The sequence below is a fragment of the Equus quagga genome, chromosome 13 (genome assembly GCF_021613505.1).
Source record: "Equus quagga isolate Etosha38 chromosome 13, UCLA_HA_Equagga_1.0, whole genome shotgun sequence".
Taxonomy (NCBI): Eukaryota; Metazoa; Chordata; class Mammalia; order Perissodactyla; family Equidae; genus Equus; species Equus quagga.
In genome coordinates, this window is record NC_060279.1 from 79,761,158 (window position 1) to 79,786,360 (window position 25,203).

Genomic DNA, 25,203 nt, shown 5'->3' on the forward strand with positions numbered 1-25,203 from the left:
GAAGTCCTGGCTTTTCTTCAAGGGGGTGGCAGGGTCAAGAGCACAAAGCACCTCAAGGGGCACACGGTGTAAATCAGCAACACGTGGAGAGCACCATGAGCCTGGGTCCTCGGAGCCCAGGGAATGGGGGCGGGGACGGGGGCAGGGGGGCGTGGCGGGGGCACCCTGGCTCTACTCCACAAGAATCCCTGTGGCTGCTGTGCTAAGAACAGACCCCCATGGGCAAGGAGGAAGCAAGAGCCAACCCAGGGGAGGGTGGAGCAGGGGAAGCAGCGATGTGAGAGGCCTGTTGCCCACAGAGTCCTGTTCATCAGGGTTTGCTGACAGCCCAGACATTGGCATGCGAGGATGGGGCGGAGGGTGGTGTGCATGGTGGGATTTGGACATGTCCCCTTTTGGTGACATTTGGACATGAGGATGAAAAGAGAGGTGGGCTGGGGTGCTGGCTGAGAACAGGCCTGCTAGGCGGGGAAGCTGGAAGCCTGATGAAAGGAGAGCTTCAAGGAGGTGGCAAAGGCGCCGGGGCCGCTGGGAACCAGGACAGAGGCATGGAGGGCTCAAGGGAGGGGTCGGGCTTGCAGCCAGGCTGGATGTCCCGTGGAGGCCTCGGGCTGTTGAAGGGAGCTGACAGGAGAGACTGAGCTGCAGAAAGGGGGACTGTGTGCAGGGGTGCCCAACACAGGGTGCGGGCCTTGGTCAGCCCCAGTCCCAGGGAAGGAGGTTGGGAGACCAGGGACCCAGCAGCACTGGAGGGCTCTAGCTGGAGGTCCACAGGGCGCAGCAGACAGGGAGCTGGGTGACAGTTAGGAGGGTGCTGGGGTAGTCCTGAGGGCTGGGCAGGCAGTGACCCTGTAGGGCACTGGATCGGGAGCTGACTTGGGACAAGTGGTGAATGACAAACAGGAAAGGAAGCAGGTGTCCTGACCCAGAGCTGCTGTGTTGACGTGGACCTCGTGTTGAAGCCTGGTCCCCAGAATGGCGCCACACCTGTCCTAAGATCTGGCATCCTCAAGCTTGACGTTCGCATTCAGACACACAGTAAACAGGGTCCTGACCCGTCACCTGGACACACCCTCAGGCCGGCCCCTGGCACTCACCACGGGGATGTGCAGCTTGCTGAGTGGCTTGCCGTCCAGAAGGTAGGAGCCCGTGTAGGTGACATACTCGGCGTAGCACTGGGGTGCCTGCGGGCTGATGTAGCAGAGGATCTTCCGCTTCTCTTCAATCTTCTTCCTGATTTGCAAGTATTCAAAGTACGGGTTGGACCTGTCACTGTGGTAGGGCTCGATGTCGTCCAGCTTGATGGCATCCACGATGGCAGCCAGCGTCTGCTGGATCACTTCCCGCGTCTGTTGTGTGGACGTGTTCATGTGCTGCTGCAGCTGCTGGCTGGAGCGCTGGAAGCGGCGTTTGCGCGGGTGCTGGGCCTGCGGGTCCTCCTCCTCGGAGCCGCGGCCCTTCGCTCTGGGCGCCGGGGCAGGCTCCTTCTCAGAAGGGGGCGAGCTCTGCTTGTTCTGATTGGCCAGCATCTGAGCCCGGTTCCTGGTCATGCGCTGGGGGATCTCCTCCACTTTGGGGGCCTTTGGGGCTTCGGCTGTGGGTTTGGGTTCTGGTTCTGTCGCTTCGGGCAGGACACTGCTCGGAGGCCCCTCAAGCCCAGCAGTGTCATGGGGGCCAGCCCCGTCCGCCTGTGCCAAGCAGTCCACAGGAGGGTCAGGTGCACCGTGGGATACAGCCGAGGGCTCTTGGCACTCGGCCTCCTCGTCAACACCCCCTGGTGGAAGCTGCTCCGGGAGGGCTGGCACAGGCCCCAAGCTGGAGTTGGAGTCCTCAGGAGCCCTCGCCTCTGACACAGCCCCTGCTTCTGCCGTGGCATTCAGCATCACGGCGGGTTTCGGCTCCTCCAGGGGCTCGGGCTCGGCAGGGAGCCGGGTGACCGGCTGGTCAGGGGGCAGCACGAGTTGCTCCTCAGCAGCTGATGCAGCGACATCCCCACCATTCAGGACCATGGGGGCCCCTGCAGGGGTATTTTCTGGAGGAATGAGAGGACTGTCTTCTACAGGTTCTGTTTCGACGTCGGAAACGTCCTTAGTTTGAAGGGGAAGCTCTGGCAGTGAGAAGGGTCCCAGGTCTAAGTCGTCCACAGGGGTGGTAAAGGGGTCAGACCAGGGCACTGGCTCCACCTGGCCGAGGACAGGCAGGTTGTGACCATTTTCCAGGAAGTTATTTTCCAGGGGCCCCAGAGCCTCCACCTGAGCCACGGTGGTCACACACGCAGGCTCGGGGGGCCCTTCGGGGGGTGCTTCCGGAAGCGACTTGCAGCTACTGAAGAAGGACTCCAGCCTGGAGGGAGGGGTGAAAGGGGTGGGTTCTTCTGAAGGGGAGACAGCAGCCGGGATTGCTTCCACCGCAGTGTCTCTGACCTCCTCGAGTCCAGGCTCAGTGCCTGACAGAGGATATGAGGCAGGGGACCCTGGGTAAGGGGGCTCTGTGGCACCGAAGGGCCCTGGGGCAGCAGGGTGGAGGGACGCAGCTGGACAGAAATGTTTTGGGGACTCTGAGAATCTCTGTGGAGACTTCAGCAGAAGGTCTGACCCCACGGGCCAGCTGACAGGGTTTTCGGGGGCAGTCCCAATTAGGCTGGAAGAGAGACCTTGCTCTGAGCCAGCAGGGTGCGCCCACTCAACTGGCTCCTCTGTGATGACCGTGCTGAAGGGGCCCTCGTCCAGGGGCTCCAAGTAGCTGGGCTCAGGGGGGATGATGGCAGCAGTGGCCTGCTGGTCCTCTGTGGCCTCCAGGGGAATGCCCAAGTCAGGGGGAAGGGCTCCCTCCATGGATGGAGCCAAAAGCTCATCTCGGTGTGAAGGGGGGGACTTTGCTTGTAAACCAGAGAAGGCACCCTCTGGGGAGGGAGTGACATTGACCACAGCTGCAGGCGGGCAGTGCAGACCGTCTGCTTTGGGGGAGGGGATGCCATAGTCCGGGGAGTAATACCCCGGAGACAAGCAAGCAAACTTTTCGGCGGGACCTGGAGCAACAGGGGCCTTGTCCTCCAAGTGCTGCCCTGGCGAGTCGAAACTAGACGCAGTAGGGACACTCTGCTGTCTGAACAGCTTGTCCCCAACACTGAATTCTTCTTCAGGGGTCCTCCTGATATCAACGGAGACTGAACGATAAAGGTTTGTGCACACAGGCCTCGTGGGTGTCTGGCTAGGGGTTTCTGAAATCCCACTCGCCGCCCCAGAGAACCTGTCAAAGAAGGAGGGGGAGCAGGCGCTGGCAGACGTGCTAGAGATGGGTGGGGGGTCTGTGCAGTCGAACCCGAGGTCGGGGTAGTCGTCAGTGCTGCAGGACGGGGTCCTGGGGGTGTGCATCGCCTCCTCGTAGCTGGGGCAGGACACTACTGACGCAGGGGTGGGGACCCCGGTGGGCCGGTTCTGATCAGGCCTGGGAGAAGCAGGCAAGACCTCTTTCATATGAGGTCCCGCCAACCAGTCTCTGGCGTCCACAGCTGGTCCCAGGTGGGGCTTATTCTCAGCGGCTGGAGGAGGAGGAGCCGCCTCCTTGAGCTTCTTGTCTTTAAGGGCAGGGTCCAGCCCCAGCGGCTTCTTTGGAGGGACATCCAGACTCTTCTTCCGCATGTCTTCAGCTGACTTCACTCTCTCCTTGAGCTTAGGGTCGCCAGACCTGTGCCTCATCTTCTCCATCTGTTTCATTCTCTCCTTGTGCCGTTTGTGGCGCTCTTCAATCTCCAGGTCTTTCTGGGAGAGCATCCTCTCAAAGCTGGTCATCATCAGGTCACCGTCTCCAAGAAGCTTCTCTCTGGGCCTGACGTCCTTCCTGCCCACATCTTTGGATGGTGGCAGCTTATCGCTTCCATTGCTGAGTTTCACTGAGTCTGCCTTCTCCTTCTCTGGATTCTCCTTGGACTTATCCTTTAGCTTGGCCTCACTGGGTCTCAGGCTCTCGTCCCTGGGCCTCTCTCTAAGAGAACCTGGGGGGCTGTCCTTGTCTTTGGCTGCAGACTTGTGCTCCTCCCGGGCATGTTTCAGGATGCCATCCCCATGCTTGTCCCTGTGTTTCTCCTTCTCATCTCTCCACTTCTCCCGGTGCTTCTCTCTTCTCTTCTTCTCTTTTAGGATGTTGATGGTACCAGATCCATAAGGCTTCAGTTCCTTTTCTACTTTCTTGGAAGGTTCTCTTTCAGAATCATTTTTGTCTTTCTTTTCGGTAGAAAAAAATTCAATGGTTTTATCTAATTCATCTTCTATGTCGGCTTTCGTGTTGTAAGAAATGCTGTAGGCGTCGGCATCCAGGAACTCCTTTTCACACTGGCTGGAGTCCCTCCTGCTGCCCGTCTCCTTATAATCCTCACCCTTGTCTTTCCTCTCGGACTTTTCCTTCTTGCCTCTCTCTCGATCATGGCTTTTCTTGGAGGAGGAGGACGAGTGCCTGTGCCTCTCCTTCTCCTTCAGCTTCTCCTGGGGGCAGCTCTCCTTGACCTTCTCCTCCGGGGGCTCTGTGACGGACGTGTCCAGGAGGGCACTCAGGCCCGGGTCCTGTCCCCGGTCCGTGAAGCTGTCGGAGGACACCTCGCTGGCCCTGTCATTGGAGTCCTCCCTGCACTCCCGGAGCGCTTCCTCCTCCAGCTTCTCCAGCAGGCTCCTCTCCAGCTCGACGCCTTTGGACGCCTTCCTCTCTCGGCCATGCTCCTTGTCTGGCCTCTCCCGGTGCCTGCTCTTGGCCTTGTCTTCTGCGCAAGGCTTCTTCTCTGCCTTCTCTGGGGGCTTCTGTCTGCTCTTCCTTTCCTGAGTGGAGTCGACTGAAGCCCGGTCCTTCCTGTCCTTGTATTTGTCTGTGGACTCCTTATCCTTCTTCTCTTTGTGCTTGTCAAAGGCCTTTTCTTTCTTGTCTTTCACGCCTTCCGTGGCTCCTCTGTCCCTTCTCTTTTCTTTGGGTTCTTTCTCTTTTGGCTTCTCTGAGTGTTGCCTGTCCACGGAGTGCTTCCGGTGCCTGTCCGAGGGGTGCGGCTCCCTCCCGTCGTCTTTCTCCTGGAGCCCATCCACCCGCTGCACTTCACCGGCCTCTCCAATTTTGAATCCACTCGCCGTATAATCATCTTTTTCATCTTCACTTTCATCTGTGAATATATCTGCAATATACCAGCTTTTCTCCTTACCCTTTTTTTCATCTTTTTTTTCAGAGAAGTCTTCTGAGATAATTCCAGAGAAACACTTCTCCTTTTTTTCTTTAACTTGGTCAAAAGAAGCTTTTCTTTCTTTGTCTTTGCTATGTGTATCTTTATGCTTTTCCTTAGTATCTTTTTTCTCTTTAAAACATTTATCAAATTCTTTCTCCTTCTGACATTTTTCAAGGAGAGATTTTTCGTTCTTATCTTTGTCACTGGACTTGTCTTTATACTTTTCCAGTTTTATTTTTTCTTTCTTCTCCTTCTCAAGGCCATCTTTCTTCTCCTTCTCTCTCACAGAATGATGCCTTTCCCAAGGCTCCAGATTCTTCCCAAAGTCACAGTCAGACCTGTCCTTGAAGATGCTCTCACAGCTGTACTCCTTCAGGTCCTCCCTGTACGCCTCCTCGGGCTTGGCTCTGCCGTCCTTCCGTTCCTTGGCGCCCTCGAGGGGGTCCTTTCTGTCCCTGCAGATGTCGCTCAGATCCCTGTCTTTCCTGTCTCGCCCGCCTTCAGCAGACTCCCTCCTCTTTTTGTCTTTTTCTGAAAGATAGCTGGCGATACTTTTGTGCTTTTCAATTTGGTCTTTCCTCTTCTCAGAGTTTTTATCCAGATAGTCCCTGTCTTTCTTTCTAAAGAAAGCATCCTTGTCGCTCCGCTTTTCGCTGTAGTCTCGCTTCTCCCGGGTTCTGCTCTCCCGCTTCTTCTCCTTGCTGTCCTCTTTCACTGTTTCCAAGATCAGCCTTGCCACGGAGTCATTTTTAATGTCCCTGTAGTCTGTCACTGGAGAATCCCAACTATCTTCCCCTTTGAAATCAAAGGACGAATCAGACAAGTCAGAAAACCACCTGTCTTGCTGGTCGTCAGAAAGGCTGAATTTGGTATCTTCATTCTCCAGAAACTGACTTTTGTTGCAATAGTCATCAAAAGCAGAATCTTCCCTATAAACTTTTTCTTTTTTGAGTTTTTCTTTATCTTCTTTGAAAGTCTTCTCCTTCTCTTTTGAAATTTTGTCCTCTTTAAAATCATTCTTTTTCTCTAATTTTGAAGGCCTGTCTTTGGATTTTTTCTTTCTTTCCTCTTTGTATAGTCTCAGTTTTTCCTCTTTGGGAGACTTTTCCTTCGCTGACTTCTCCTTTTCCACTTTATTCGAGCGGTCTTTCTCGTCTCGGAAAGGCCTGCTCACGTCTTTGTTCATGTCTCTGACTCTCCTGAGCGACTTGTCATCTTTGGAGGCCTTGATTATCTCATCTTTAAAGAGCCATTCTTTGTCGTCTGACTTCATTTTGCTAAGTTTTTCTTCTTTCTTAAAGTGGTCTCTATCGTGCTTCAATACTTTTAACTTATTTTCTGTAGAAATGTCATTGTCTAAAAGTATAGCCTTATCTGACCTCTGCTTGGAGTCCTCATACTCATAAGTGAAGCTTTTCAGTTTGAGTTCCTGACTGACTGAACACAGTCCTCTCTCCTTGTTTTTGTGTTTATGTTTCGTTTTGTGTTTCTTGACCACTTTCCCCTCCTTGTCCAGCTTGGGAATGGCGCCGTCCACGCTGGAGTGAAAGGAGTTCTTTTTCTCGGACAGGGCACCCCTCTTCCTATGCTCCTGTTTCTTCCTCACTGGCTTCAGTGACTCCACACTGGAGCCCTCAGAGGAGCAGTCAGACTCGCTTGTCAGTCTCGTCCTTGTGGAGTCTGATAAAGAGCTAACCTCTGACCAGGCAGGAGAAGAAATGGTTTTCCAATTGTCTGTCCGCCAGTGCTTGGCGTGCTGGTCTGTGTGGCTGGGGTTCTGCTTCTGGGCAGTGGAGCTCCCATGAGACGAGGTGGAGGAGGCAGACAGGGAGCTGAACAGGGAGGGGTCCTTCAGCACCAGCGGGGACTCCTTGAGGCAGCCAGGGCTCCCCACCGAGTCCCCATCGTCCTCACCACTCCCTGAGGATTCACTCTCTGACTCCGAGGAGCAGAATTTGTCGCTCCTTTTCCCAAACCGCACTTCTTTGCCTTTTGTTTCTTTCTTTCGTTTCTTTTTCACTTTATTTTTTTCCTTCTGCTGCTTGGAATTCGAAGGCTCCCGTGTTTTGTTACTGGGCAATATCGTGTGTGCAGAGAGTCTCAGCTTCTCTCCTGTCCCCACGGTGACACTGAGATCCTCTTCGTCTGACGTGTCTGACAAGATGCGATGAGTAGCTTTCTTTGGTGCAATTGTGTTATTTTTAGTGTAACTTTTCACTTCCATTTTGGGTATAGAAATAAAACTATTTGATTTAGTTTCTTTCCTGTAATCCTTTTTCAGTAAGTGTTTGTCATCCACTGGAGGGACTCTGTCCTGCTCGTCATCCTCATCAAACTCATACTCATCCTTGACAGGGGTCACAGTTTTCTGGGGCTCTGGATTCTTAGCCTTGTGCTTTAGGCCTTTTTCAAATTCAGAGTCTGTGTTATTGCCATCAACTGAACTAGAAGGCGCGAATGATGGGGCATCTTCCTCCTCGGAGCTGTCTGTTGGAAACAGAATGAGAGATGTCAAGGCAGGTGCAGAACAACTCCACAGACACGGAAAAGGAGTCTGCAGAGGTGGCCTGGAGAAAGGCCCCCCAACCCCGAGTGCTCAGCCACCCCAGGGAGGGAGGCTTCCCCAAAGAAGCACTGCACTTAATTTGCTAAATCTGAGGCCGACCATGGGCAGAAGGACATCAAAGAGAGGTTTGTACAAAGACAGGGTTGCCATCTTAGTAGTAAGCCTGCAGGCTTTTGGACACTGGAACCCTGGAGGCGGGGTGGGGTCCTCGCAGTCCAGAAATTCCTGTAAGTGGCAGGTGTTGAGGAGGCGAGGAGACCCTCTGTGCCGGTCTGCAGATGCAAACGCACATTGCCTCTGGCATCACAGCACTATAGGGAGGCCCCGCCCCTGTAGCGTCACACAACCTGCTCCCGCCCCCGCCCTGCACACACACCCAGCACTCAGCCACTGACCAGTGGAGCTCTCTTCGCTGGACGTGTAGGTGCCCTTCCCTAACAGGAGGTTCACCATGGTCGGGGAGTTGGCCACCTTCAGTGGTGTTTCTCCTTTTCTGTTGCTTTGCTGAGGATTTCCTCCATATCGTAACAACAGCTTTACCACCTACAAAACAGCAGCAGGCACATGAGGGAGCTTTCTGAGAAACACCGACGCACTATTACTATACCTGTGTAAAACTGTGACCGTCCAGAGAGCCTGTGCTTAACCAGAAAACAGCCCACGCTGAGGCCGCAAGCTGTGTGCACAGCATGCCTGGCAGAGTCTCTGGACCTGTGCCTCTCCTGCAGGAAGGACCCTCACAGGCTCCCCTCCAGGCGGAACAGTCCCAGCTCCAGAAGTCCTCCCTCACAACGAGTCAATCACTTGCCCAGAATTTTCTCACATAGGCTCCCCTCCTGCCAATGGCAAGCTTGCCATCCAGTGCGGTCCAGTGGTCATGGAAGGTTCTGGCTATGTAGGGGGAAGTTTTTTATGGGGGGGAGGGGAGGAGCAGGCGGTGTTACAGAACAGAGAAAACAAAGACCAAGCTTCTGCAAGCAGGTTTATTTTATATTTTCATTTATTTTAGAAAATAAGATCACCTCTTCCTTGCTTTATTTTACACGGGTAAGGACAGTCACGTGAAGAACAGAAACACAGTGACATTTCAACAGCCCTGTTGAACTGTTTACAACTAACAGCCTGTGCGTCACACACCCAGGACAGCTGATTCACTGAACTCAAGTACAAATACCGAATTCAGTCTCAACCTTAGTCTAGTCTGAGCCTAGAGCACTGGAAGAACCTTTCACAAGGGTCAATACAAACCGCATTCTTCACGTGCTCTGTCTCATCTAGTACATCACTCAGGACAGAGCCTCCTGGGGACGAGTGTCCCACTGCTGCTTGAACCAACACAACCACCTTAGTCTGAGGATCCTGGAGGTCAGAGGCCAAGGTGTTGGCTCCTTCCTTTCCCTGCACACAGGGTTCCTTGCAGTGGTGGGACTCTGGTCCCCATGTCCTTGTTGTCTGCCAGCTGAGTGCCACCCCAGTGGCTGGAGGCCACCACATTCCTTGGCCCATGGCCCCTTCCTCTAAGGCCGGCAGCACAGTTCGAGCACCCTCCCTCCTGCCTCTGCTGGTAACTTGTCCCAGCCAGGACAGGGTCTCTGCTGTAAGGACCCCTGAGGGCCATGAGCTCACCCAGACAACCCAGGATCATCTCCCATGCGCACAGTCCCCTGGCCATGGGAGGCCACATGTCCACAGTCCAGGATCAGGATGGGGATGTCTTTGGGGGCCATTATTATACTTCCCTCACCATGTTTCCACCTCTTTGACATTTTCCATAATTTTTTAAAAAGTTTTAAAATGATAATTACAAAACTACAGAGATTCAAATGGCGACTCCCTCACTCCCAGCTCCATCACCTACCAGCTCACCAGCCAGCCTCATTTCACCCACATCTGGCCCATTCCCCGAGGTATTTTTTAGCAAATGCCAGACATTTCATAAACTTTTCAGTATATTTCTCTAAAACAGCCCTTAAAAATTAAGAAACAAAACAGAATGCCATTATCTTCCCTGAAAGTTCACTGTAATTCCTAACATCAAATGTATCACTGGTGTTAAGATTTCTCCTGTCATCTCAGAAACCTGTTAATTCAGAGCCTTTCCCCATTCTCCCACAGCGACTTGTCATTTTCCAACTGTGCTGCTCAGTCTCGATGCTGCCGGTTCCCTGCATCTGCCAAAAGTGACCGGGCGGGGTTGCTACAAGGGGCTGTGGTGTGTCCTCATCATGCTTGACTGTCCCGTGGTTCTGGTAGTGACCACAGCAAGGCCCTCATCATCTCTGCGTACCACCCTGCTTTCTGGCAGCACAAGATGCATGAGACACATCACGTGCACCTTCTGTTTCAGACCTGATGGGGGCGACGAGTCCTCTCAGGGGAAAATGTGCACTAAGGTGCTCACTGCTCCTGGACTTGTGACAACGATCATCCTGGGTACTGGCTACACCTCTCAGCATCGCATCAGTCCAGGCCTTCCAGGTCTGACAGCACCACAGGGACAAGGACAGGGTCCACAGCAGCCCCCAGAGCTCTCCTTCCTATGGCACGAACACGAATCCACCCTGCACGGCCAGAGCAGGCCTGTCCACACGCTGCAGGCAGTGCTGATTGTTGGGATGTGAGAGGCCAGCCAGGTGCCCACTCAGAATGAGAAAGCTGGGCTGGTTGGGGGTGGGGGGGTGGAGTACGGGCAAAGACCCCCTTCTCAGTTTCCTAGCAAGTGTGAAGGACAGCAAGGACAGAGAGACAGGAACTACAGAGCGAGGTACAAATCCGATGGCAGGCCCACCCAGGTCTGCAGGGAGGTGCCCACCTTGTAGTGCCCGTTGTTGGCAGCATCGTGCAGGGGGGTGTCGTCATCCAGGCCCTTGGTGTTCACCTCCGCCCCCGCAGCCAGCAGCTGCTTTGCGACGTCATAGTAGCCACGGTTACATGCCTCATGCAGCGCTGTCCAGCCTGGAAACAGACACTTAGGACATATGTTACTTAATCCTCAGGAACAACTCCTGGCTCACTCCTGTCTCGGGGCAGCACTCCAAGGATGCGCTAATGACGGGGACAGAAGCCTGGTGGGCATCCCTTGTACTGAGGGACTCTAGTCTAGGGAAACCTTGAATGTTCCTTACTGTAACACCTCGTTTGCTCACTGACATCTAGCCTGTTAGCCCTACAGACTGACAACCTGCAGGGGTAATCTGGAGCAAGACCCTGTCAATGGACAAGGACCGGTGAGCACAGTGTGATGACGGCAGCTCAGCCCTGCTCATCCATCAGCACACGGGTAACAGAGACAGGCTGAGAAGGCTCCTGTGTAGGACAGCAGAGCTCGCGGCCATGGCCATAGGTCTGGAAACACGCCCTGGGAAGCACATGGCTGAGGCCACCAGGGAGGCCTCCTCTGGTGGCAGCTTCCACCTGGAGCCTCAACCTGTCACCAGGAAGAGTGGCCACCATGTCAGTGTGCAAACAGGGCATGCCCCTGTGGACACAGATTCCAGTGCCTGGGAAAACCCTGATTTAAGAGAATTGCTTTTAAAAACAAAGGTGCTAAATTAGGTTTGGGTGAGACAACTATTAACTAGGGCAGAGATAAAAATCCAGGATTCTACCGGAAGACTGCTTCATTTATCTCACATTCTCATCCACTTGGAACAGCCAACTCTGGAATCTGCTGATGCATCACTGCACAATGGAAGTACTTTACGCAAAAAAGGCCACACTGAACTGCACTCACCGGGCCTTCAAGTAAACAAAGGGCCTTGCCTGTCTCAGGGCAGGGAGGACACTGGTTTCCATCCTAAAGAGGGTCTGGGGTGATACTTCTTCCCTGGGAGGTGGGAGGGTGTCCCGGGCTGACAGGCATGAGGCAGCCTCTGCTGGGACAACACGGCTTCCTCCTAAATACGCCAGAGGCAGACCCTCTGGGAGCCAGGAAAAAGGAATCCTCCAGCACAGAACAGGGGTTTATATAACACTGCAGAGTAATATCTAAAAATTCCTCAATTCTCTTAAAAATAATGAGAAACAAGAAAGTGATTTTATTTTGCAATATCTCCCAAGAAGTACTAATTCTTCCTTCTCAGAAACAGCAAATCATACTGGTATAAAGTGGGGTCTTCTCCACGCACGCGTGCAAGCACCCATGGAAACACACACTGGGGAATGGCTCCCACTCCTGCGGAGCAGATCCCTAGGGGTGGGGCTACTGGCCCCTGAGGACTTACTGAGCTCGCTGGGCCAGAGGGTCCGCCCATCTGTAGAGGCAGCCTCAGCCCTCTGTGAACTCACCATGCTGCCTTCTGCCCTCTGCCCACGGGCGCCACGAGCACTCACCTGCGAAGTCCTTGACATTGACGTCTGCCCCCTCGCTGATGAGCTCCTTGATGCGCCGGGCATCCCCCCGGATGGCAGCTCGGTGCAGGCGGGTCTCCCCACGCTCGTTTCTCTTGTTCACTTTGTCTTTGGTTTTTGAGGCAGAGTTAGGCGTCCCCTTCTGACATACTGTCGACTGGGAGGGATGCTTTGGTGTTGTATCTACTGCAGGCCGAGGAGAGGACAGATGGAGCATTACTGGGAGTGGAGCCAGCGGGGCTTGGCTGGGGTGTCCCTGCTGTACAGAAACCTTCAGGACCTGGGCTGTTTTCATGAGGGAAAGGGGACGCCTTTGCACAGGTGCCCACCCCAGAGAGAGAGCCTCTCCCATCCCAGGGGGCTCCTACCCCAGGGGCTCACCTGGGCTGTTTGCAGACTCCTCGGCCGTCATCTGCATGAGGAGAGCCACCTGCTGGCGCTCAGAGAGGGGGTAGCCAGCCCGGATCCCAGACAGCCCCATGCCAAACAGCAGCCCAGCCTTCCGGGTGACAGGCTCCTTCTTAATCCTCTTCCGCTCAGGACCCTGCTTCTCTGTGAGGTGGTGGAGGAGAGAGGGGGAAGATTTCATGCCATGGAGTCCTCAGAACCCAGAGCCTGACCTGGCGCCGAGGAGCCCCTGCCTCCCTGCTCTCAGCTCCCAGGGAGAGGGGAGAACAGAGCTGGCAGCGCCCCTGGTGCCCAACGTCACCTCTGCCAGCAGTAACTGTGAGCAACACAACTCCAACACCTGGCTGTCAGCCAATGAAGCCTGCTAAGCCTTGGCCCCACTGACCATTCACTCCAATCTAGGTGCCCCCCAAACTGCCCACCACATGAGAGGTGGTGGGACAGCCGATCACGGACGTCCTGGCTCACACAGGACAAGTCTCCATCTATTAGATAACATGTGTCTATAATCCAATTCCTTCTTCCCGTCCCGCCTCCAAACAGTACAGATATAAAATGGCAAACACAGTTAGAAATACATAAATAGATCAAGGCCGACTGGTCAGTACTGTACCTTTCTTCTTGCTTCTAGGAACCTCCATTTCATGCCATGGCGCTTCGAGGAGCGAACCAGCCTTGCAGTACCACGACATGGACTGAGCTGGAGGCATCTAAAGGTATCAACACAGAGCACTAACGAGATACAATGGAACAGCTCAGCCGTTCCCGTCTCTGCCTCCTCATAACAGGCAAATCCTCTACTTATCTGACCCATTACAAAATACCCTGTCAACCTCGAACAGAAACACATCGTGCTGTTTGTTTCCAAAGAGGCAGGGAGCAGGGAGAGAAGATACCCCCAGACTTCACTAAGCAGGAGCCAGCAGCTCACTTTCTTCCTCACCCTCACCCCTCCTGCTGATGGGAAACTAGGGATCTGTGGAGAGCCTCAGAATCCCCCCATGCCCCATGCGTTCTGGGTGGAGGCCCTGTGTGGGGCCAAGATGGTTTCGTGGTGTTCTAGGTCGCGGGGTGTGAACTACAGGCAGGGAAGGGGGCTACCACAAGAGCGCAGGTCTCTGAAACTCTCCTCTGAGGGTCTCTGTTTCCCACTCAGACTCTCCAGGTCCACTGAGCTGGCTCCCTGGCTGGGGTCTGACCCTAAAGAGGTGGGTGGCATCAGTGATGTACAGACTGAATGATCCCCTGTCTGCCTCACCCACTCTGCTCGCAGAAAAGAGAGCCCTCACTATTCACCACCTTAGGCCCCACAAATGTGTTGTCATTTTCCACTTTCTGAAGAAGAGTTTTCTGTAAACTGCTATTTCCTTAAAAAGTATTTTAAACTGCCTTTTAAAAAACTAAGGTTGTGATTTGCTGAGAATGCTGACGTGTTTTAGGTGGTAAAACCCAGGCACTGCAGGCACCACCAGCAGCAACAATTAGTTTTTAACCAATCTGTAAGGCCCAGGTCCTAGAGAGGAAGTAAATTCCAGAAAGAATGCTCCTCATCAATGACCAATGACCCCAGCCCCTGCGCTCCATCCCCCATTCTCCCTACGCCCTGGCAAAGGCACAGGCAGCAGTGTGGAGGGCCTCCTGGTGCGTCCCAGGGCAAGACATCGTGGAAGCCTCCATGGGATAATGAACTAGAGCAGCAGCTCTGACCTTGCAGCTCTAAGACACTAGGCCACACTTGAGAAGTGACTGGGCCACCGTCCCAGACCAGGGCGGCAGTGTCTGAGCTCTCATACCGCTGAGGGCTCTGCTGACCTGTCTCTGCACCTGCCTCACACTCTCCGCGCCTTCTCTACCTTTACCCACTTGGCCACACGGCGCTCATGTACATGTTCTGATGATGAAGGTGACCAAGATGAGAAGCTTTCCAGGGCCAATGTATAAACAATGACAGAATCCCCACACTCTGCGCTCTGGACCCCACTCCCACCCCATCTTCCGGGAAGCACTGTATGGTCTCCAAAAGTCAGGGCCTCCGGTCTCTCAGGGGCTCTTGCCCACTGCGCCCCACTGAGCACAACACTTGCCTAGGGCCGTGGAGACATAATGTCCACTAGAAGGAGGGAAGCAGAGCCTCGGAAAAGCACACACAGCCTCATGAGTCTGCACGCACGGTGTTGAGAGCCTCTGGCTGCGTGCGACATTTACTAAGCACGTGGAGTAACTCCAGAGGTCATGGAGTACACATCGGCACCACTTCTCTGCCGTGTGCAGGTATTCGGGGTCCCAGGTGGACCCGGACAACAGGGCAGGATCTCGCTGGGGTGTCTTCAGGAGAGACATGACATTGATTTCAAGATGCCAGAGGAACCTGAAAGGTCAGCAGAGCCACGGTCTCTAAGCAACAGTGCAGGCAGTGGACTCTTTGGAGGTCACAGAGGTGGCAGCAGGGCCTGCACTTCTGTGAGTGGCAGCTGAGAACAACCTGTGGCCTTCTGCACACAAGGCTTTCTGCAGCAACAGAATTTGTCCCCCACTGCACAGCAGGACCTAACGGTACCAGGCCTGCGGTCTCAAGAAGAGACAAAGATCTTGTGTGGAGCATGGGGATAGCCGTGTGTGGAGACAGGCAGGTGACACTGTCCTTACAGCACCACACCCCCACCCTCTGCTGCTGTTGCCAAGCTCTGGCAAAGGCAGGACTGTGACCTCCCTCTCCCCTGGCCAGGAGCGCTGTAAGCGCTCCTGGCAACGCTCTAGGGAAAGGCACAGACGCTCCCTCCTATGATGAATTTGACCCTCACAGAAGCTCATTTGCCCCACATCTGGAAAAAGAGCACACTTTTCACAGGGGCTTCCCTGGACTTAAACAGGACATCTCTGTGTCCTAACACAGGAAAACCCCAAACGTAATCGCATCGTCTAAGATGCCAATTTCACAATAGCAAAATGTAGTTTTCTACAAGCACCTGTAGCTATCGGTACTGGAGGGTCCAAGTCAGGCCAGGCTGTGAGTCTGGGGAGGAGCGAGAGCCCACAGAAGCGCTACCCACAGAGGGAGCTCTCCATTCTAGCACATGGGGCATTGTTACCTGCTACAGAAATGGTCCCGCCTGTGCCTCCTACCACATGCCGAACAGCTCAGCTCGCTGTGTCTTGTGGGCAAGGGCTAACCCAGAGGTCCACAGGTGAGACCAACCTCTCAGAGGTAGAAGAGAAGGTTTCAAAACCTATCTCCCCAGGCTAGGGAGCCCTCACTGGCCAGCGCAGTCGGGGAACAGGACGAGAGGAAGACAACCGGCAAGCTCCTTTGGAATTCTGCTAATTTTTCGTTTCTGATATCCAACCAGAAGCAAAGAAGAACTTATATGAATTCCAAATGGCATTTGCCAAGTTTCAGAGTGGAGACCTGGCAGGTCCGTGTGACAGCAGAGCAAGTCCTGTATGAGCAATAAGTGCTGGCTGAGGGTGCGGTGCTGCCAGTAAGACTAGGGGCGGAGCCTGTGCTCTGCAGCTTGAAGAGGCTTGGATTAAGAGCTCGGAGGGCTTTGCAGCTGACAGCAGCACGGGGCCCAGAGGCAGAGGTCCAGGAAAGTGGAGTCCTGGAAAGCATGGGTGGGAAACAGCTGAGCCCACGATCCCAAAGGACCCTAAAGGCTGGGGCAAGGCCGGAGCTTCCTACTGGAGGCTTCCTTCCTGATCCATCAGGTCAGTGTGTGTCTCCTGATATTCTGACACCAGCTGTGGCACACCTGGTAGGCTGATGGGTGGAAGACGGTTTCCCCTGAGCCTGGACAGCCCCTACATCACCTTTAGGAAAACACAGTGATGACAGTGTCTTGGACTTCGAGAGCACTTTCATTCTTGTGCACGTTCACCTCACTGGTGCTTGATGAAGTCGGTGCCACGTTTCATCTTTCTTTCCTAGTGTGCAGTCACCCAGCTGGCAAATGCAAGAATCCCTACCCTCTCAGGCTGTCACAGTTTCCCACTAAACCCATTTCTCCTTCTCATCCCCAGGCCTTCTGGAACACGCTCCTCCTGCACTCTACTGCAGCTGTCTAGCTAGAATGTGGCCTTTTCCCGGGAAGCAGGGGCTGCAGAGGGCAGGTGGTTGTGATGGACCTTTGTTCTCAGGAGTCCACTTCCTGCCACTGCGTTTCACTCCCCAGTAGAACTCAGACGTCATCTGCTGGAGAAGAGACTCTTCTGAGTTATAGTGAATTCCGGCAGCAAGGAAAATAGAGTGAGCTCTGGGAGGGCTCCTCCTCGGGACTAGTCAGGAGTGTCCAGCTGTGGGGACTCCTGGGAGGCTGGCCTCATGCTCTGGGGGCAACATCTCCTTTTCCTGGCCACTTTCAATGCCTTCTCTGTGCTGTCCTGTGATTTCAGCACAGAATACTCCCACGTGTAGCCATTTCCCTCCCCTCAGCTCATAAGGCGTCACACTCCCTGAACTTGAGGACTCTCGTTTTCACACACACAGGGACTTCTCGTCTTCTCTGTGCACCCGTGCTCTCCTTCTCTCCTCCTGGAGCTCTGGCTGGATGCAGACACTGAGCCTCGTCTTCTTCACCTTGCAAGCTCCTTTATGTTTCCCACCTCTTTTCTTTATGGCCTCAGTCTAGGCAATTTCTTTAGTTATAACTTTCAACTCACTAATTCTTTTGGATGTTGTATCTAGTAAACTATATGATCTGTCCACTGAATTTTTAATTTCAGTGATAATTTTCATTTCCACATGTTCTATGTTTTTAAAAAAGCTACATGATCTTTTTTGACAGTATCTTGCTCCCTGCTTGTGTTTTCAATTTTCTCTTTTACCACATTATACTGATTTCATATTTTGTACCTGCTCACCCCAACGCGTGAAGCCCCTGGGGCTGACCTGCTCTCAGGACGGCTTTCTCCCTCAGGGTCTGCAGTTCTGACTGGGCGCTTGTGTTTGCCTGAACTCAGGCACCAGGGAGCTGCACAGAGGCCATCTGTCCAGACCTCTGGGGTGGAGGGAGCGCGAGGTACTTCGAACAGCACGAGGTAGAGGTGGTGCAGGACAGAGCGCCAGGGTTCCGGGGGCAGGATGGGCTAGTCTCTGGGAAGACCGCTCAAAGCCCCTCACCCTGTCTGAACACTGGCCAGAAGAGACAAGTGCTGGTCTAAGGGGTCCGCAGGCACAGCTCTCATGGGCCCAACCTTGTGAGGCCCTCAGCCTGTCTACTGCCTCCCCAAGAAATCTGTGGCCAGGGCAGAGACATGCCCCCAACTCTCACCTGGGGTGTCTAAGGGGTCCACAGGTGTGGCTCTCGGCCCCCAGGTCTCGTCGCCCATTACATTCATCATTCACCGTCTCTAATTCCTAGGCTTTTCTAGCCGAGGGCTCTTCCAGGAGACAAAGTCCACCATATTGTCAAAAAGGAAAACGTGTAACTCCTACATTCCACCATCAAGTCCTAAGATGTCAACATCACCTTGGTTCTACGCCATAGGAGAGCGTTTAGTAGTGCTGTCGTGAAATCACGAACCTCACTGCCATGTCCGGCAGAGCTCAAGGAAGTCTGATGGCAGGTGGGGTGGTGGGCACTGGGGAACACTGCTATCCTGACAGCTCCCTTGTGTCTAACTTGGTCTCAGGAGCACGCCTTCCACACCAAACGTATGGCCTCATCTTGACGTTCAAAGTCACAAGTTGCAAGAAGCCTAGAGCATGGACAGTCCACCCACATGTCCTCACCAGACAGAGCATCCGAGTCAGATAATGAGTTGCCAGAGGGCCTGTCATTCTCACCTAAGCATTACACTCAAATTCTTCAAATGCAGCAAGACAGAAGATACGAGCCCCAACAGAAAGCTGCCCCACTAACCACTGTGGTGGGGCACTGTCTCACATTCTGGCTGCAGTTACGACTGACTTTTCCTCCCGACTGCCTGATTTTTGCCTAATTGTATTTTTTTTTTTTTTTTTTTTTTGCTGAGGAAGATTCTCTCTGAGCTAACATCCATATCAATCTTCATCCATCTTTCAGTATGTGGGCCGCCAGCATAGCATGGCTGCTAACAGAGCGGTACAAGTCTGCACCCAGGGAACCAAACCCAGGCTGCCAAACCGGAGTGCACTGAACTTAACCACTAGGCCACCCAGGCTGGCCCCTTTCTTTCCTTTTTTAAAAAGTCACTACCATTGAGCATTTAAAGAAAGAGGGGGTCAGTGTGAACTTCAGTGGGTCCCTGACTTCTCCATCTCTGACATCTGGCTTCTCCTGCAGTACAGGTGGAGGGCTTGCCTAGCTCACCGGCCATGTGACCTCTACACTTGGGTTTCTCCATCTCTAGATAAGGGCGATGAGAGTCCCCATTCCACAGGTGCTTGGGAATTCAATGAGGGGTGTCATGACCGTAAACAGGAAGCCAGCATAGAAGAAAGGGATGTCAGGATGAAGGGTCCAAAAAAAACAATTTCCCAACCTCTGCTCCTCTCTTCCACTCCCCCAGAGCATATTGAGAATTAAACAAAATAAAATAAATCATAATCCAATCCTGCTAGTCCCTGGGTCTGCCTGGACAGGCCTCCGACCGTCCCTCAGGCTCGCCCAGCCGCAGACCTGGGAGCATCACCAGGTGGAGTGACTGCATCCTGACCTGGACTGCTCCGAGAGCTGGCCTGGAGCGCGCAACACGACGAGGGGGCGACACACAACCTCACAGGGCAGGCCCACAGGATCCTCACAATTCAGAGCTTTACGGATGAACACACAGAGTCGCACAGAGAGGTTAAGAAATAAGCCCAAAGTCCCACACTGTCTAGCAGGGTGCAGCCTGGATAGGCTCCTCAGTCTGCCTGCCACCTCAGCCTGGCGCCCTCCCCTCCACAGCCTTCCCGGGTCGACTACACTCCCAGGTGTCATCACGACTCGATGCCAGGGAAGCAGGGGCATCCTGCGACTCGGCGCACGGGGAGAGGGCTCTGGAAGCTGCGGCCGGCTTCCTTGGACTCTGGCCACGTGCCTCTTCCCTGTGCTGATTTTGCTGGGGATCCTGTCACCGCAGTCAGTCTCGGTCACGAGTATGACTACACGTGGAGTCCTGCGAGTCCTCCCAGTGAATCGCAAAACTCAGGGTGGTCCTGGGGACCCGACTCACATACACTACGTTGACAGCATGGCCTGGGTACCAGCCGAATACCCCTGTGAGGGGCCCTGAGGGAGCCCAGGATTACCCTGTGGATTCACATCTTTTCTGCAACTGGGGGAATAGAGAATTTTAAATAGAAAGGGCCTTCCTTTGCTAGTCCAAACTCTCCTCTGTATAAGAAGAAACTGCTCAAGTTTAGAAAGGAAAAATAATTGAGAAATAGTTTGACCAGAGGCCAATTACAAGGAATTCTTAAGTATTTGAAAGCAACTTACTTGAACACGCTTCTTCACAAGTGACTACATACGGTTATTCAGATACACGGGCTTCTCACCCTCGCACTTGGACCACCGGGGGAAGGGCAGTTGCTGGGCCCCCTCAGCTCTTTCTGCTCACCAACTTCCACATCCCATCTCTTTTCTGCTTCATAGAATTCACCTTGATTCAGATACTGACCCTCCTTTCACAAGATTATGGGAAGACGACCACTGGGCTGTCCCCGGCCAGAGTCACAGCAGTTGCTCTTCCTAAGGCAGTGGAGGTTAGGGATGGGCAGGCCCAGGTCAGCCACATGGTGCACAGAGATAGCCACCGAGACACGGACTGGGGACGTGCTGTGCTCTGGGCTTTGTTTTGAGATGGGAGGTGGTCAGGCACTCAGTGAAGGCTGAGGCAGGGCTTCCTGTGGCATGTGGCTACAGTCAGTCCTTCCAGCTTTGGGGGTCTTGTCACAATGCACCCCCCTAGTCCTGAGTGCTCCTAGGGTCACACCATGTGTGGCACACGTCCTTTCCAGGAAGAGTTCTCACAGCAGTATCATTTTCCCACAGTGCCACCTCACTCTCTGCCTGCCATGGTCCAGCGCCTGGTGAGGCAGCAAGCAAGCGAGTGGGAGAAGCCCTTTTGTCATCCCACACACGCCACGTCCAGTACTCAGCAGGGCACGGCGATCGGAGTTCCAAGAAGTCCTGCAGACGCCAGCAGCAGGGCCAATGCCTCTCCCTTCCACACATAGGGGACAGCCCCAGAGCAGAAGTCACAGCAGCCAGCCCCTTCCCCTTACAGAACCAGGGGGATCATGAGTTCAGTAAATAAGTGAGTGTCCCCAAATCCCAAAGACCAAATGAGGAGCAGTTCACATTTCAGAGCTTCTGAATAAACACCTGAATACCAGAGGGAACAGTCTGATTCAGAAGGGAAAAGCAAAGTAAGAAAATCTTCAATTCTCCTCATTCCAAAGAAACACCCAGGTGTGGAGAATCCTCTGACAGGGCAGCTCTGAAGGGGGAGCTGCCGGGTGGCTGCAGGCAGAAAACGGCAAGGCCGGGGTTCAGACTGAGGCATGGACAGCACGATGGGGACGAGGCTCGTGTGGGAGCCTGAGGAGGGAGGCCGATCTCTAAACCAACCTAAGCAATATTTATTCATGGATTTTTTAAGTTGTGGGGAAATTTAAACATGCGAAAAGTAGAAAGAATAGCCTAATTTGAAGCAAGTCCCAGGCATCACATAACTTGGTCAGGAACACTGCAGGTGCTCCAAGGCTTTCCCCCGAGACTGGCGTCGAGTCAGCAGTGGGCACACTGGGCAGGCTGAGCTGGGCAGGAGGGCTGCCCCAGACCACCTGCCTGGAAAAGCCGTCTGCAGTGTGTGCCTCCTCTCTGGCCGAGAGGCTGCCTTCTTCTGCGGCCACAGGAGAAGCTGTCTCCCGGCCTGCCTGTCTCTCCTGGACCAACGGCCAGGCCCGCCTCAGGTCCCCAGTCTGCCCAGGCTGGCGGGCCTTGGTGTGGCGTGTGCAGCCTGCACGCCCTGCCCTCGCCTGCCCTGCAGAGAGAGCGCTGCTCTGGGCAGGCTGTGCAGCACTCCGCAAGGACTGGGAAGCAGCTCCTGCCTCATGCTCAGATCCACCCGGACACAAGCAGGCCAGGGTGCTCTGTGGGCAGCTGAAACGGTGAACCCCCTCAGGGTGAACTGGCTCTGCGTGGGCACGGACGTGCAGAGCATTTCCAGCTTTCGCCACAGACGGAGCCGTCCTGTTCTTGGCAGGCCGCCCCCAGCCCTGACTAAGCACTGCAGAGGCCGGCCTCCTGCGGCCAGGGTCACATGCGGCTGCTCCTGAGGGTCTAGGAAACAGGAGAACCTTCTTAGGCAGCTTGGTGGTCTCAGGGAGAGCCTCATCAGCCTCTTCCCACTCGGGGGGCACAGCCGAAGAAACTCACCATTTGCCATGAGAACCCGGATTTCTGGAGCCCTCTGCTGCATCCCCCTCATTGTAAGCTCTAGACTGTATCTTCCCAGTAGAGGGCGCTGGAGGGACATGGCAGGGGCCAGACAGGGTGGGGACAGTCACACCTCGTACCTGGCCATGACCCTTCCCAACTCCCACCCGGCCCCTCCAGGTCTGTTGCTCCTGAAGAGCTCCCTCTCTGGCTTACCCAGGAGGGGACCAGAGTCTCCCTATCTCAGTCACTCATCAGAGTTAATGATTCTTTACACTGGTCTCTCGGTGGGGCTTCTCCCTCCTCCTGACTCAGCGGGAGGCACAGCCTTGGGGGGCTGGGGGGCGGGTAGATCCTGGCACCTCTCAGGAAAACGCTTCACTCCATCCCACCCGGTTTCTGCGCAACAAATGCTCCGGTAGTTAGTGTGGAGTTAGTGCTTGGCTCAGGTTTCCTGCTCACCAGGAAAGGGAGGTAGGAAGACAGGGAACCTGTGTGTAAGTAAACCGGCCTGCAGAGCCAGCCATGGCCCAGGTGACCTGCCTCCTGCTACTGTGCAGGGTGCACAAGGATTCCCTAGTTTAAGAGGCTCCTGATACAAGTGATGTTCGACACTGCCACCAGCAGAATCATCTTACTGGAAACTCTAGTCTGTTACATCAACAAAGCAAGTGTAAAAGAAAGTTACTAAGGAAAACTGGCCCCAAAAGGATAACAAGTGGAATAAGACGGCAAATATTATATTTCATATATATTTAGATTTTTAACATAATCCTTGCCTGGAAAAGTTGATTTTCAAAATATTCTTCACTTTTTTCCTACCTCACAGTCATTCCCTCCCTGCCCTCATGGAGAAGAAACGTGGGTACTCCCTGCACACCCCGAGGATCTCCTAGACAGCCCAGGGAGCCCCCTTGGACTCCATGAACCCACCTAGCCACCCTTCCCCAAGATGCCACTCATCAACAGATAATCTGTAAGATTTCTGGAAGCACAGGCCCAAGAAGCCACCATCACGATCAAACGGTCACTGCAAAGAAATCCTACCAACCAGAACTGGGTGGGCAGCCTGAGGACATCCGCCCACCTGGGCATGCTCAGTGGACACACAGCCCTGCCGGCCCTGCTCAAGAAGCACGTCCTCCTGGGAAGCAAAAGCTCCTACTCCTACAGCAAGGCTCCTAGGGATTTACCAGAACATCCCAGAGGTCTGACGTCAACCTCCAGACCCCAGCATCCAGATAACTAAGAAAACCAAATAGCAGTACTGCACGCTCTACAACCGAACCTGGCACGGACTCCAGGACAGGAGAGAGCGCGTCCAGGCCTGGCCTCATTTCACCTGGACCTGACGCCCGAGCCACAGAGTCCCTGCGAGCCCCCCCGTTCTGGTGGGAGCCCTGTGTCCCTAGGCACCTAGCCCCTCCCTCCTCTACCCCACGGCTCTCCTGTAGACTATTGGTCCTTCACCTTGCCCACTCACTCCTTCCTGTCCCTCAGCAAAGGAGCCATGGGCCTGGCCAAATCTTCATGAAGGACCCCACGGAGCCCTGCCACCTTCCTCGCATCTCAGCCAGCAAAACCAAATCTACTTCACTGGCTTTTAACTAACCAAAGTCTCAGTTCAGCGACTGTGAACCCCATGGGGACAGACACTTGGGGAGCACCCTGCACAGGAGGGTGTGTGGGCGGAACTGTGACCTCGTGAATAAAGTCTATAGCACAGACACTCATTCCCAGACTGTGCCTTCCGCCACTTCTCCCAATTTTCTCACGTTTGTTTTGTTTCAGCACCTGCTACTTCACTGCTGCCTGACAAACTCTCACAGGAGGAAGCCCCCCATGCCCCATCCTGGCAGGGCCCTGCCCCTTGTCCTATGGCTACATTCTGGGGAAGCCAGGCCCACCTTGTGGTTCTGTGGGTTCACCTCAGGCTCTGTGGCCTCTGGGTCTCTGCGTCCCTTCCCACCTCCACCTGCGACTGGTCTTCAAGTCTGCAGAGCAGTCAGATAACCAGCAAGCTGGGAAGGCCACTGAGCACCAAGATCAAGAGGAAGAGAGTGCAGGCCAGCAGGAGGGAGGCTGGGTTCTCGCCTGGACCCAGCACGTCCCCACGAGCAGCTCAAGGTGAGCTCAAGCAGCTCAACTTGAAAGTACACAGATCAAGTATTATTAACTCCTCAGATGCACACACACAGACACGCACACATACAGACACACTCGCAAAGTACACGTACACACACACACACAGATGTACACATGCTCACATGCAGAGACAAAGGCTCACACCTGCCCACATACATGCACAGTGCACATGCATTCTCACTCACACACTCACACGCTCCTGCTCTGCACCCCCAGGCCCACCTGCACCTGCATGAAGACTGCACTGGCTCCTGCTCACTTTCAGGGCTCCCTTCAGCTTTTAATTCAAACAACTGGGTTTAATTTATGTGCTTTTGTAGCCCTGAGGGGAAACATGTTTATCCTCCACCGTAAAACCTTCAGGAGGGCCTGGGGGCCTCACAGGAGAGGAGCCATGTCACGTCCATGGCTAGACACACACTGGGAGGATCCCTGGGCATGCTGGGGGTGCGTTTCTACTTGTGGCACTTGTGGGAATTCTCTGTGTATAAACCTTCCCTAGCAGTTCCGAGTTACCCTGAACGTTAAGAGAGAGGAGAAGGCACTGCGAGGCCTCACTCTGGACCCCAACTCAGCTCTGCTGCAGGACTCCTCAGATGGGTCCCAGAGCAAAGCCAAGAGATGCAAAGAGGCTGGGAGATACCTGTCCTGAGTGCACAGCCCAGGCCGGGCCGGTGTGAGGAGACCCCCAAGGCGTGGGGATCAAGGACACTTCCTATGGAAGAGAAGAGTCTGGCAGGTGTGATGTGGGAATGGGCCGGGTGCGGATGACCTGGAGGCAGTCAGGAGGGAGCAAGGAGATGGGGGACACAGTGAGGGGGCAGGGGTGGGGTGGTACCTGTGTCCGAGTCCTTCTGCTCTCCATTGGCCCCCACAGTGAAGGGCAGTTTCCGTTTGGTCGCTCTTTCTCTCACCTCCTTCCCTCCATCACTGCGGTCCAGCTTTGGGGTCTTGGTTAGAGAAACTTTATCTTTATCCTAGAAAAGAAAGTGACACTTTCAGACATCATTCCCAAGTTAAATTCTCAAAAACCTCACGTCATTTCATGTGCCAGGAAAAGCAAATCTCTTATTTGGGAAATGAACAGCTCCTCCTGCTGCCAATCTTAGAAGTGACACGTGGCTTCCTCCATCCTTCTCCGTAAGCCAGACAGCTGTGCTCGCCAGTGAGGCACCTCACAGACCAGAGCT

General features: G+C 54.2%; 1 protein-coding gene across 12 annotated transcripts in view; it reads right to left on the reverse strand.

Annotated features, from left to right (window-relative positions):
- The window catches only part of ANKRD11 (ankyrin repeat domain containing 11), a 213,829-nt gene that overhangs the window by 8,701 nt on the left and 179,925 nt on the right, over positions 1-25,203 (reverse strand). For 5 of the 12 annotated variants that reach the window (XM_046681538.1, XM_046681536.1, XM_046681537.1 and 2 more), the window contains 6 exons: positions 24,852-24,990; positions 12,498-12,668; positions 12,099-12,302; positions 10,579-10,721; positions 8,162-8,309; positions 1,098-7,687 (listed from right to left, as the gene is read on the reverse strand). In XM_046681538.1, coding sequence (XP_046537494.1) covers positions 1,098-7,687; positions 8,162-8,309; positions 10,579-10,721; positions 12,099-12,302; positions 12,498-12,668; positions 24,852-24,990 — 7,395 coding nt within the window. Of the gene's footprint in view, positions 1-1,097; positions 7,688-8,161; positions 8,310-10,578; positions 10,735-12,098; positions 12,303-12,497; positions 12,669-13,137; positions 13,235-24,851; positions 24,991-25,203 lie in introns of those variants that run through there. The other 7 variants (XM_046681545.1, XM_046681542.1, XM_046681543.1 and 4 more) reach the window with 3 other exon arrangements.